At 36.9% G+C, this 14,458-nt stretch overlaps 1 protein-coding gene across 2 annotated transcripts in view; it reads left to right on the top strand.

The window, feature by feature from the left end:
- The window catches only part of FAM149A (family with sequence similarity 149 member A), a 71,930-nt gene that overhangs the window by 42,386 nt on the left and 15,086 nt on the right, over positions 1-14,458 (top strand). For both annotated transcript variants that reach the window (XM_072623109.1, XM_072623110.1), the window contains exons 6-10: positions 872-1,021; positions 2,272-2,462; positions 5,054-5,208; positions 13,006-13,097; positions 14,096-14,323. In XM_072623109.1, the coding sequence (XP_072479210.1) occupies positions 872-1,021; positions 2,272-2,462; positions 5,054-5,208; positions 13,006-13,097; positions 14,096-14,323 (816 nt within the window). The remainder of the gene's footprint in view (positions 1-871; positions 1,022-2,271; positions 2,463-5,053; positions 5,209-13,005; positions 13,098-14,095; positions 14,324-14,458) is intronic.

Here is a 14,458-nt window from a genome sequence, read left to right on the forward strand (position 1 = left end):
CCTAGTTATATAGCTTGGTTACCTGGTGAGGCAGTTCCAGTATTAGTCTCGTCTCATAGTAGCACAAAGAGCAAGGTAATGTTGCTCCAATCTATCACAAGGTGAAAGTAGCAACAGGATTAAAGGATAAAACCTCCATGACAGTCTATTCCTACCTCATATTCCTTTGAAATGAGGGGAGGGCATAGGTGGGTAACATTCAAATAGGGTTCTCCTGCTCAGGAAAGAACTGGACCTCATAGAGTGATTTGGGTTTATAGAAAGCCTCTTTTTGAATTTTATATTACTTTTAAAATTATAGTTATTTCTTTAAAATATATTTATTAATATAGTTCTTGAAAATAGCTTTATTTCTTCAAAATATACTTTTATTAACATATTTAAATTTTTATTTTTTAAATAGAAATTTATTAATATATTAAAATTTTATGTCTTCAAAATATATGCATTTATTAATGTATATTTCTTTAAAGCATTTATTTCTTCAAAATATATTTATTAATATATTTCTTCAAAATAGATTTATTTCTTTAAAACATGCAGTTATTGACATAAATATTTTAAAAATAGAATTTATTAATATGTTAAATATTAATTTCTTAATATAAAATTAATATGTTTAAGATACTTATTTCTTCAAAACATACATTTATCAGCATACTTAAAATATTTCTTCAAAATATACATTTATTATATTTCTTTAAAATATATTTCTTCTAAAAATAAATTTTGATCAGACTGATGTTTTCCTATGGAATCATGTTATTGAACAGAAGTAAAAGCAACAGCCATAATCATGCAGGTGCTGGTCTGGTACTGTTGGAACATCTTGCCAAGTGTTACCAATGGTTATTGTCTTTGGCTGCTATAGGTTGTGCATCTCAGGCTCCAAGCTTGTCCCAGAAGATTGCACAAGGATTTCTTCTGTTGTTTCTGACATAACTACTTCATTCCTAGAAGAAGAGATCTATGACGTGGATGGAGAAATTGAAGAGTATTTGGCTTTTGACAAAAAAGAATTGTAAGTAGAACATTTCACTGAGATCAGCAGAGTCTCAAGGGTGACATTATTTAGCTTGAGCTAAGTCTTCAAATTCCTTTGCTTGCTAGAATAATGCTGTAATTCCCAAATCCTAAAGTGCCCTCTTGAAACACTCATTGACTTTAAATCATAGTATTTGTACAAACCTCTTTCTTGCAAAGTAGTTTAACACAGGTGTACTAAGAAGAGCATGGGCTGGGGAGTCTTTCCATGAGGTGTAATACTGCCTCTCTAGTCAACTAACTGTGTCACTTGAAAAATGTTAATTAGCTTGTGGACTTTGATTTCTTCTTGTGTAAAATAAGGGGAGCTAGAAGATTCCCCTAAGGTCCCTCCCAGCTCAATTATTTCATGATGATCAATAAATGAATTTATTAAGCACCTGCCATGGGCCAGACACTAAAAACAAAAAAACAAAAACAAAAAAAGACCCCAGTCCTTACGCAGAAGGAGCTTATAGTCTAATAGTCTAACAGAGAGACAACATGCAGCTGTGCATATACAGGGTAAATCAGAGGGAGTCTCACAAGAAAGGCACTACCATTACAAAGATGAATAGTTCTGTTATGCTTAGCTATGACATGGAGAAATTTTCCCATTAAATTTCATTGTTATAGGCAGCTCCTGAATGTGGAAAATTTCTGTACCAATGCAACTTTATAATCTTACAAAGTTTTCTAAAATGCTAAGAGATTAAGTGACTTGCCACACCCAAGATCTGTCTGGGACAGTATTTAAACCCCAATCTCCCTGATTTCCATTATCCACAATGACCCTCTGACTCTCACAATGATCAATCAGTTAATTTATTAAGCACTTACCAAGCATCAGACACTAGCAAAAACAGTCCCTGGAAGAACTTATACTCTAATGGAGGAAGACAACATGTAAACAGCTATGTATATATAGGGTATACGCAGGGTAAATTGGAGGGAGTCCCAGAAGAAGGCACTAGCATGACAATTAGGATAGTTCTAATTTCTTATGCTTAGCAGTGAGATGGTGAAGCTTTATTGCTTTATGGTCCCTTTATTCACCAGGTTGATATCCCACTGACCTAATCCTTAATGCTTAGGTATCTATTTTAGTATCAGTTTGTGATTCACAATCAAATCCATTGTGAAATTAGTGTTTCTTTGACCCTTTCAATAACTTTCATAAGTTAATTTTTTTCATTAACAAAAATTGACTGATTGGAGCAACAAGAATTTTCTTCTTTTTCTTTTAAGTGATGATGAAATTCTGGAACCCAAGAAGGCTGCAGTTGGTCAACAAAGAAACAAACATGGCATTCCTCCCATTTCCCCTGAGGACTGCATCAAAGATGCGGCAGCTGCTGAAGTGTTTGATCATGCTTGGAGAAATGTAGTTGAAATGTTGGAAGAGCTGGTTAGAAAAACGTGGGACGAAGCCCCTCTAGGTACTTGAGAAATGTCCTTTATGTGACACTTTAATTGAAAGACAAACAACCTACCAAAAACACTAAAAATAAGAACAGAATCTAAAAATAACCTCTTTAAAGGAATATTTTTCAGCTCTGTCCAGTTTCTGTTTTAGGCAGAAAGCATTATTATTATAATTATCTTATTATTATAGAATAATGATGGGAGACATTCTTGTTCCTTAAAGTAATCGCTCTAATAATTTCTCAATGGGAGAAGATTTTATTGATTATTTTGTATAATATCTTTACTGACACTGGAGGAAGTATGATGAAGCATAATTCAAGAAATTTATTTGATCAAAAAAGTCATAACTGGCCTATATTGAATTGCTTGCCTTCCAAAGGGAAGGGGTGGGGAGGGAGGGAGGAAAAGAAGTTGGAACTCAAAGTTTTAGGAACAACTGTCAAGTACTGTTCTTGCCACTAGGAAATAAGAAATACAGGTAAAGAGGTATAGAAAGTTATCTGGCCCTACAGGACAAAAGAGAAGATGGAGACAAGGACAGAGAGGGGTGATAGAAGAGAGAGCAGATTGGTGATAGGGGCAATTAGAATGCTCAGTGTTTTGGGGTGGGGGGAGGGGACAAAAGGGGAGAAAATTTGGAACCCACAATTTTGTGAAAATGAATGTTAAAAGTTAAATAAATAAATAAATTTAAAAGTTATAACTCACTTTATCGTTTATTCAGCTTCTAGTGATAATTTTAAACAAATAAATGTTTGGTAGACTGGCAAAGATTGACATGATGCAGAAATACAAATCATAGTGACCTATATTGATGACTAATTGTATATAATTAGTACCAAAAAGCTAATTTTTCTAATTTTTTTCCCATCAGAGGGAGAAAAATAGAATCCCCCCCACAAAGACATGGAGGACTAGGCATAAGTCATGACCTCACCATAGATCAACCCAATTCTTTAAAAATGGATGTTTGTTCCTATTGCTCTCCTTTAGTCATTTTCAATTGTGTGCAACCGTGTGCGATCCCACTTGAGGTTTTCTTGATAGAGATCCTGAAGGGATTTGCCATTTGCTTCTCTAGCTCATTTTACAGATGAGGAAACTGAGGCAAAAAGGGTTAAGTGACTTGCTCAGGGTCACAGAACTAGTAAGTGTCTAAGGCTAAATTTCAACTCACAAAGATAAGTCTTACTGATTCTTTTTTAAAATAGCATTGTATTTTTCCCAATTACATGTTGACAATTTTTAGCATTCATCTTTACAAGATTTTGAGTTCCAAATTTTTCTCCCTCTCTCTCCTGCTCTCTTCTATAAATGGTAAGCAATTTGATATAAGTTATACATGTACTACCATGTAAAACATTTCCATATTAGTCACAATTGTGAAAGAAGAAACAGACCAAAAGGGGAAAAAAAAAACATGAAAAAGAATGAAGTAAGTGAAAAACTATGCTTTTACATTCAGAGTCCAGCAATTCTTTATCTAGATGTGGATATCATTTTCCCTCATAAGTCTTTTTTCCTTGCCTTGGATTATTGTGTTGTTGAGAGGAACTGAGTCATTTATACATGACTATCACACAATGTTGCCAGTACTCTGTACAGTGTTTTCCTGGTTCTGCTCATTTCACTTTGCATCAGTTTGTACAAGTCTTCCCAGGATTTTCTGAAATTTGCCTGTTTATCCTTTCTTATTGCACAGTAGTATTCCTTTATGTTCATATACCTCAGCTGATTCAGCCATTCCCCAAATGAAGGGCATTTCCTCAGGTTCCAATATTTTGCCAAAATGAAAAAGTCTTCTATAAATATTTTTGCACCTGCAGGTCTTTTCTCTCCTTTTGTGATCTTTCTGAGATATAGACCTAGTAGTGGTATTGCTGAATCAAAGGTTATGCACAGTTTGGTTACCCTTTGGGTATAGTTCCAAATTGCTCTCCAGAATGGATGGATCAGTTTACAGTTCCATCAGCAGTGCATCAGTATTCCAGTTTCCCCACACCCTATCCAACATTTATCATTTTCCTTTTTTGTTGTATTAACCAATCTGATAGGTATGAAGTGGTACCTCAGAGTTGTTTTAATTTGCATTCCTCTAATCAAAAGTAATTTAGAGTGCTTCTTCATATGCCTATAGATAGCTTTGATTTTTTTCACCTGAAAACTGCCTGTACATATCTGTTGACTATTTATCAATTGGGGAAGAATCTTCCTGATTCTATGCCCAGTGGTCAATCCACTCTGCCACCTAGCTGCCTTTCAAATGGGTACAGATGGCAAAAAGCACCAGTGCCTCCTTTGCTCTTTGTTATGTGTGCAGTCCTTCACACAAGACCTCGCAGAGAGCAGGTGCTTAATAAGTGTTCATTGAATTGAATGTTCCTTGATTATTGGCCATATTTTCTCTTTTAAATGAGGAGGAGATTCATGATACATTGTGATATCATAAAATGAAGAATTTTAGTTTGATTCTTTATTGTTAACTTTTTTACTAAGGAAGCTGACAATTCTCTTAACTGGTAGAACTTGAAAAACTGCATAATTGCATTGCATACATTGGATAAACGGTTGTGTTGTTATTTTACACTTAATGTTGTTGCAGGAGGAAGTAAACAGAGAGAAAACTTGAAGACAGCTGGACATAAATTGGCAAAACTACCAAGTTCCCGTATTCCACCCAATCCATCAAGTGTTCCCCCTTCCCGAGGTTCTGAGACTCACAGCATATCACTGGGTTCTCATTTGGGTCCGTCTCAGGTCAGATGTTTTTCTGTTCAATTCAATTCTTCTATCCTGGAAGCTTTTTTTAGTTTCCTTTAGATAGTTCCTTTAGAATCATCTACCAAAAGGATCAAACCTGAATATAAGATCTTACTGAAATCTATCCATTTATATTTGAAAAACAATGGAAGAAATTTTCTTTTTGAGTGAATGATACAAAGACCATAGAGCCCTATATTTGGGAGATGGAAGAGACCATAGAGATCATCTAATCCAATTTGCATATGAGAGAGGAGAGGTCCAGAGAATTGTTGTGACTTGTCCAAAGTCACATAGCTAGTTTGGGATAGGGCTGCGAGGAAAAATAATATCACCTGATTCCCAGGTTTTCACTAATAGCAATAAGTAATGCTTATGTAGAACTTTTGTAGAATCATATCAAATCTCACTCCTTGCCTTGTGAAGTAGGTACTACAGGTATGATTTACTATCCCCATTTCATAGATAAAGAAAATTGAGGCTCAGAACGTTGAAAGTTGTTCATCCTTCATTCTCGAAGAGGACCAATGACATTAGGAGGGTGATGTCTTGACTTGTAAGTGAATTGGAATTAAGTGAGGCAGGACTGTGCAGAGTCATCAGCCTCATTCCCTCCTCCAGGGTCATCTGAATCCAGTGGCAAGGCATAGGTCAAGATGACTGGTGATGACTTGCCCATGATCACAGAACTGTTAAATGTTGGTAGTAGAACCTAGGTCTTCCTTATTCCAGGACCATCACGTTAGTTACTAAGCCATGATACCTCTCTGCTTCTTCTTTGCTTTGGTTAGGGAGTAGAGGTGGAGAATATTTGATTTAAATTTTTTTTTATCATTTTGGAGTGATAAAGAGGTGGAGATGGAATAAGCATTTATGAGTACTTACTATGTGCCCACTACTGTGCTAAATTCTTTACAAATATTATCTCATTTATATGCCACAGCAACCCTGGGAGGTAGGTGCTATTATGATTCTCATTTTTTTAATTGAAGAAACTGAGGAAGACAGAGGCTAAGGAACTTGCCCAGAATCCAGCTAATGTCCAAGGTTAGATTTGAACTCAGGAATTTTTCCTGATTCTAGGTCTAGGGCTCTTTCTGCTGCAGCTAAGGGAAAAGGAGAAGAATCCATAGCCTTAAAAACTGAACAGAAAAAGAAGAAAGCATTATCCACAGGTGTTTATTGAGTACCAGCTAGGCACTCGGGAATTCTGAAAAAATATAAGACCAGGTCTCTTTCCTTCAAGAAAATTTCGATTCATTTGGGGAAATGAGTCAAACATATGAAATAAGATCAAAGACTGTAACTTTTAAGTGCCAAATTCCATAGTTCAGAGGATGTCATAGGAGAAGGAGATTTTCTCTGTCCTTTGTCAACCATGCACAATGGTGGTCACACCCTTGACCTTATCTCACCCTAAACTGCTCCAACTCCAAAATACTGAGCTCTGCAATTTTTTCTATGATCAAAACCTCTTATGTTCTCATTTTCCTCACTATTCCCCCCTCCTAAACTTTCTCTTCTTTTTCTTCATGACCTTTGGTTGGTCATTTCATCCGTTTTTCACAGTCCACTGATTTCATGTCCCTCCCTGCACACCTTGGACCCTGAAAGTTGTTCAATTCAGCAAAGCACCATTCTTCCCTCTTTGGTCCTTTATTTCCTTGTCCTTCTGATATTCCTTCCATGCTATTTCTGACCCCTAAGAAATAATATGTCTCCTCTGTTTTTCCTATCAAGATACCAAATATTATTAGAGAAGTCATGATATAATAATAGCCCATTACAAATTTATGCTTTGTAACTTCAACTGGAACATCACAGGTGCCCAGAATCCATTGTATTGCTCTTGTTTGTTTTCTAGCACCTATTACAAAACTCAAGTCTCCACTTCCATCTCCACTCTATCTTTTTACCTTTCATCTTTTATCAGGTGACCTTGCTCTCTACTTTAATAAGAAAATTAAAACCATCTATTGTGAGCTGCATCTTCCATTTTTCTACATTTCAAAACTCCTCTATATCCTTTTCCATCTTTTTCTTCCTGTACTTTAGCCTCAACCTATGATCTGACTTATTTGACAATGCTAACATTACACTTATGCCCAATATCTTCCACTTTTCTTCATGACTTTGGTATCTACCTCACAATCTTCCTCCTCCATCCTTTCTTCATCCTTCAAATTCAGATCTGTCCTGGAACCTTTTCTTTGTTCTCACTTTATACTGAGTGTTCTTAACTTACAGTCTGTGACCTTGTTTAAATTCCTTTTTGATAGCTGTATTTCAATACAATTGGTTTCCCTTGCAATTCTATGTATTTTATTTTATACATTAAAAACATTATTCTGGGAAAGGATCCATAGATTTTATCGGACTAAAATGAGGGCCCATGACACAAAAAAGACTGACAATTCCTACACTACACACTCTGTCTCTCAGTGATCTTATCAGCTCCTATGGTTTCAGCTACTAAGAATGTGACTCTCACATTATTCAGTAGAGTTATCTTTCTCTTGAGCTCTAGTGACATATTTCTAATGAGTATTGGGCATTCCCATCACTATGTCCTGTAGGCATTGCAAATTCAATATATCTGAGACAGAACTCATAGTCTTTCCCCCCTCTTTTGCATTCCCCTAATTCTGTAAGGAGTGACATCATTCTTCTCTTTACCCAGGTTCACCACCTACGAAGCATTTCTGATTCTTCTCTCTCATTTAACTTCATATACCCAACAATTTCCCAAGTCTTACCCATTTCAGCTCCTCAACATCTCTTACATCCATTTCCTTCCCTTTAATCACACCAATTATCTGTTGCTGCACTGTTGTAATAGGGTCTTACTTGATCTCCTTGCTTTCAGTGTCCTCTCCAATCCAATCTCCACATGGCTGCTGAATTGATATTCCTAAAGCCTTCTGTCACTTCTATGTTTAAAATACTTTAGTGATATTTCTTTGCCTATAGTATCAAATCAAGATTTCTCTGGCTCTGGGCTAGCTTTCTGAGTGGATTATACTTAAATTCCACAAATGCTTTCAATATAACCTGTTAATTCTCTCTTTCCATCTCTTACATCCATGCGTTGTCACAAGCTACCCTCCATGTTTAGAATACTCTTCCCTTCCTACCACCATGTCTTGGAACAGTTAGAGTCCTTCAATATTCTGATTGTGGATGGTCTTATATCCCTGGCTGAATAGTTTGTATTTGATCCTAAAAGCAATAGGGAACTACTGAAGACTATGGAGAAAAAGAACTGACATGCTCATTGTTGTGCCTCAGCAAGAATTTTTTTTTTTATTTTGTTACCTGTAGGGATAATGGATTGAAGAAGGAAACTACTTGAAACAGAGAGACTAATCAGGTGGCTGTCATAATAATCAAGGTGAAAGATGAGAGTCTACACTAGCCTGCTAGACATAATAGTGGACAGAAAGGAAATTAAAAGAACTAGATTATGGAGATAGAATGGACTGACAAGATATGTGGGGTCAGAGAGAAGGAAATGTCAAGTATGGTTGAGGTTAAGAACCTAGGTCCTGGAAAATGTCAGTGCTATTAGCAGAAATATTTGGAAGAAGGACATTTTTAGAAAGTTGATATTTTATTTTAGACAATTGAGTTTGATATGTCAGTGTCACATCTGGATAGAGATAATTAGCAGGCAATTGGCCATATGGGACTTGTGTTGAGAGGCTGGATATATAAATGAGGGAGTCATATGCACAAAGATGATAATTGATCCCATGGGAGTAAATGAAATCACTAATTGAGAATATAAAGAGAAATGAGGACCCAGAACAGAGCCTTAAGGTCAAGCTGTGCTTAAAGGGCAAGAGAGAGAGGATCCAACAAAAGAATTTGTAAAGGAATAGATGTACAGGAAGAAGAACTGGTAGAGAGTATTGTCATGGAAACCAAGGGGGCAGTAGAAGGCATAGTCAACAGTGTTATAATAATCTGCAGAAAGGATTGAAGAAAAACCCTTGGTTTTGGCAGATAAGAGCTCATTTGTATCCTTCAAGAGAGCAGTTTCTGTTACTTAGTAGGGTCAGAATCCTGAATGCAAGGGATTGAGAACTGAGTGGGTGGTAAGGCAGGGAAGAGGGTGGGAATAGATAACTCTCTCTGGGCACTGGACATTGAAAAGGAGAAGAGTTACACAGCAATGGCTTGAAAAGATATCAAAGGAATTGGTCAATCGAAAATGTTTTAAAGATGAGGAAGACTAGGAAGCAGGAAAAAAGCCATTTAGAAAGGAGATGATGATAGAAAGTCAGGCTCCTGGAAGAGGTGAGAAAGAATGAGTAGGATTGGGGTGGCTGGGTAGCACAACAGATAGAACTCTAGATCTGCAGTCAGGAAGACTGAATTTAAATCCAGCTTTACACACTAACTTTACTTAATCTTTATCTGCCTCAGTTTCCTTATTTGTAAAATTGGGATGGGAACACTAGCGCCTATCTTGCAGGGTTGTTGTAAGAATAAAATGAGATATTTGTACAGTGCTTTCCAAATCTTAAAATGTTCTGTTAATACTAGTTATTACATAAAGGATTGGAAGCAACTTCCTTGGAGACTGGAACAAGGAAGAGTAGGTAAAGTATTGAGTGATTTTGAGATCTGGAATAAGGAAGATGAGGAAACTCATTTTGTCATTTAAGTAGAAGGCAGTCATTTGCTGAGAAGGCTGGTTGAGGGAAGAACAAAGAGTTGGAAAAGAGAGGAAAATATTGTAATTATTTCTGTGGAGTACATAAAAGTGAATCGGAGGGATTTTTAAAGGGATTGCCATACAGCAGTGAGGGTGAAGGTGGATGTAGATAACCTGAATGTATTTGTATCCTCATCAGCACAGTTCTGTGCCTTCCTCAGCAGCATAGGAGGGTGGATGATGAGGGTGGTCCAGGGTTGAGAACTGGCCAAGCGTGAAAGGCATTGTCACAAGGAAGCAGGGGTTTGGAGTTGTCCTGATTGTTTGTAGGGCATTGTTATCTGCTTTGTTGCATATTTAATATGAGCATCTTACAACTGAGGTTTTAAAATCAGAATAGGCAAAGATCCTGAAAACATCTGGTACAGTAGGTAGACTTGCGGATGATGGAGCCTTAAAAATGCAAAGCAAATGGCAGTCATACAGGTGTCTCACTATCCTGCCGACTCTGAAAGTTTCTATAAACTGCTTATATTTTTGTTCTCTTTTGCCTGGGCTTGTGATTTTTTCTCTGTTAATGACTTCCCAGTTAGGCTTAACTGTGTAGATTGGCACCTATTCTGCAATTTATTCTTAGCTCAGGAATTCTTAACTTCCTTGGTACACCCTGGACTGTAATGGCATTTTGGTGAAGCCTAGGGACCCCTTTTCACAAGAATATTTTTCAGTGCGTAAAATAAAATATGTAGGATTACAATGAAAGCCAATTTTATTGAAATGTTAAAAGTAGCAAATATCAAGTAAATATAAAAATAAAAAATACCAAAAATACTAAACAGTTTTAAAGTTCATGCACCTCTAGTTAAGAACAATTCTTTTATACAATTGCCTGGGATATGGTAAGGTTAAGAAATTGGTTTAACGTCACATAACCAGTAGGTATCAGAAGTGGGATTTGAACCCCTTTCAGTCAATAAATGCTTATTAAATGCCTACCGTCCACCAGGTACCGTGCTGAGCACTAGAATGTCTGCCTGACTTTGAGGCCAGTGCTCTATGCCACATTGCTATCTATATTGCAGGAAATGAAGACTGTGGCAGTGGATCTGGACCTGTGATCTCCTTGATGTAGGAAACTCATTCTACTAATGCAACTTACAGTCTTTAAAAGTTGCCCAGAACACTAAGACATTCAATGACTTGCCTAGGTCACAAGCCAATGTGTTAGTGACAGATTCAGATTTTCCTCGTTACCCTGTCAACTCTTTATCAGCTACACCAAAAGTTTCAAACATGGGACTCACATTAGTTCCAAGTGTGGCCCAAACCAGACGAAAATGTAGCCAGTTTTAATCTGCAACCTGCAGGGATTCTTATGTATGGATTAGTGGCCTCCATTTCTGTTTGAGTTTGACATCATTGGACCACTCCATGCTGCTTCACCCCAGAAAAAATTTGATCTTAAAATATGCAAAATGGTATATACATGTATATATGTGTGTATATATACACACACATATACATGTATATACATATGCATATGTATCTATACATATACATGCATGTATATCTATACACATATACGTATATATAAAGTTGTCACTCCAGTCATTTTCAGTCATATCTGGCTCTTCATGACCCCATTTGAAATTTTCTTGGCAAAGATACTGGAGTGTTTTTTTGTCCAGTCCTTTTCCAGCTCATTTTTCAGATGAGGAAACTGAGACAAGCAAGGTTAAGTGATTTGCACATGGCTAGTAAGTGTCTCAGGTCAGATTTGAACTCATCTTTCTGAATCCAGCTTGGCGGATGGATGCTCAAGGGACTGATTAAATTCAGAGCAGATCTGATTTTGGTTTCTATCAATTAATCTTTTTGTCTATGAAGCAAAGGTTAGATGTAATAGAATGGAGATATTAAAATGACCTGCCCCAAGGGACTATTGTGAAAATCAAATGAGATATTTAGAAAATGCTTTGTAAACTTTCAAGAGCTACATAAGTGTGAACTATCATTATTATTATGGAGTGATTATATTTATTTTTATTTATATTTATCTATCTTAACTGTAAGTGATCTGTTAAAAAGTGAATGTTGGATATCAGTAGAATCACCTCAACTGTAACCATTTGCCATGAAACTAATTGACTTTAAAGAATTAAATTAAATTTTTTTGAGTCTATTATTACCAGCCAACACTCTTTCCCCTCCCACAGACATTCAGCAACCAAAGAGTTGCATTGATCCTTGACCTAAAATAGAATGCTAAGAAATATTGTTCTTCCGATGATATTATGGAAAAGGCAGATTTTAGCAAAGGACAGGTGTAACTTTTGGGACAGCTAGGTGCTGTGATAATTAGAGCACCTTGTCTGAAGTCAGGAAGCCTCATTTTACTGAGTTCAAATCTGACATTTACTAGCTGTGTGACCCTGTCCAAGTCACTTAAACCTGTTTGCTTCAGTTTCCTCATTTGGAAAAGGAAATGGCAAAAACCACTTCAGTATTTTTGCCAAAAAAAAAAAAAAACCCAACAAATCCCAAAACATAATGGGGTCACGGAAAGTAGGACATGAAGAGTAGGACCTGAAGAGTTGAAAAACAATTGAACAACAAAAGGTGTAATTTGTTCATCCCTACGTTATTGTGAAATTGCTGTCTTTTCATACTTGGGCATATCAATGATTTTATCAGTCTTGAGACTGATTGGAACTCCTCCATGACTTCTCACCATGTTGGATTCCTGTCTAATTCTACCTCCCCTTTCCCACCTCCTACTTCCAAACACCCCATACCATAAACACTAGAGTCCCTTTTCTTGAAGTTTTAGATTTTGGGGCAGTCTACACCCTCTAAAAATCTACTCTGATCCTGGATCATGGTATAAGGGACCCTGGGTTCTAGAAGACTGAGTCTTCAGAGTAAGAACTCTAGCATGTCCCCCAAAACTGGAAAGGCTACAAGGAAAATCCAGCAACAGACTGTACTTGTCATCCAAGGACAAACTAGCCTGCCTAAAAGTAGAATGACTCATCACCCCTGGGGCACAAATGAGTCTTATTTTTGGTCATATCAATTTATGAAACTGAAAAATAATGACTATAATAACTTTTATTTTTAATTTCTTTCTCTAGAGCCATTGCTTCTACAGTGATTTAAATGGTGTGATGACAATTCAAGCAAAACCCCTTCAACAGAGACATACGCATTTTACAGACAGAACACAGTATGTATGGGAAATAACCCAGTCTCAACTCTTCTGTGCCTAAGGCTTTTGGGGATAGCAAGGCTGAGAGAGACACCTTTTAGTTGTAAACAAATATACCTAACTTCCTGGCTGAAAGCAACATAGGCTGAAGATTGTAAAGTACAGTAAGCTTACGTATGTGTGTGTTTCTTTGTTACAAAGGCCAAAGAGGCATAGAATGTCAGAACTAGAGGGACCTTGAGAGACCAATTAGGTCAAACCTCTAACTATACAGATAAGGAAAAATGAAATTAGGGAAGTTAGGAACCTTGCCCAGTATTACTCAGCTATTTAATGATTGTGCCAGAACCCAACTCAGAACCTCATGGGATTTTGTGGGAAAGAACCTTGCAGAAATTACATACTCCAGGGGTTCTTAACTCAGGGTCGATGGATAGATTTTAGGGGGTCTGGGAACTTGGATTGAAAAAAAATCACATCTTTATTTCAATATAATGAGTTTCTTTGTAATCCTTTGTATTTTATGCTTCTAAAAATGTTTAGAAAATAAGCCCACAGACTAAAATGAAAAAGGAGTCTATAACATGAAAAAAGCTTAATAACCTCATCTAGTCTAACCCCATAATTCAGTTCTCTTCCTTTCACCTATACTTTGTTATCTCCCAACCTCCATTCTCACCTCTTCTCTTGATTCATGTCTATTCTTATGAACTCCAGTTTTATAACATCAAGTAATAGACCTATGTCAGAGAAGAGTGGACCAGTAGTAGTGGAAGTAATTGATAGCAGACACTTAGCTTTGAGATTTAGTGTCGCATGAAATCCATAGCATAAGAAGGAGGTGGGAGAAGTGGAGAAAATGAAGATGGTAATATGGAGGACATACTGGTTACTTAACCCTTTGGGTGCTGGTTTTTGTTGTTTTTTTGTTTGTAGAAATGATAAACCTTAGTGCATTTCTCCAAGGGTTCTTTGACCTAGACGAGAGCAGCATATAACTTGAACTTTCTTCTTAGGCATGATCAAGATGATAGATTGCTGGTTGTAGGGTCCAGTGTTCTCTCCTCAACCCGGAATCGGTTGGGGCAAGTCTCAGATCACAGTGTTCTCTCCTCATCTCGGGCGCTACCTATGTCTGCAAGGAAGACACCTGCCCACAGGAGGCTGCCATCAATCTCTTCAGATCTGCATCAATCAAAGATCTCCAATGGGCACAGTGATAAAGTTCTCAGGGGCACTAAGCTGTAAGTCTTGTTTCCTTCTTATTAAACTGAATATTAACTTGAGCAAAGGCATTTTTTTTTTCATCAGGGCTGAGGGGAGAGTTAAAATCTTAAGTGACTTCCTTCTGATATGAATTCCAATTTTTCCTGTATGTG

The sequence above is a fragment of the Notamacropus eugenii genome, chromosome 7 (assembly GCF_028372415.1).
Source record: "Notamacropus eugenii isolate mMacEug1 chromosome 7, mMacEug1.pri_v2, whole genome shotgun sequence".
Taxonomy (NCBI): domain Eukaryota; kingdom Metazoa; phylum Chordata; class Mammalia; order Diprotodontia; family Macropodidae; genus Notamacropus; species Notamacropus eugenii.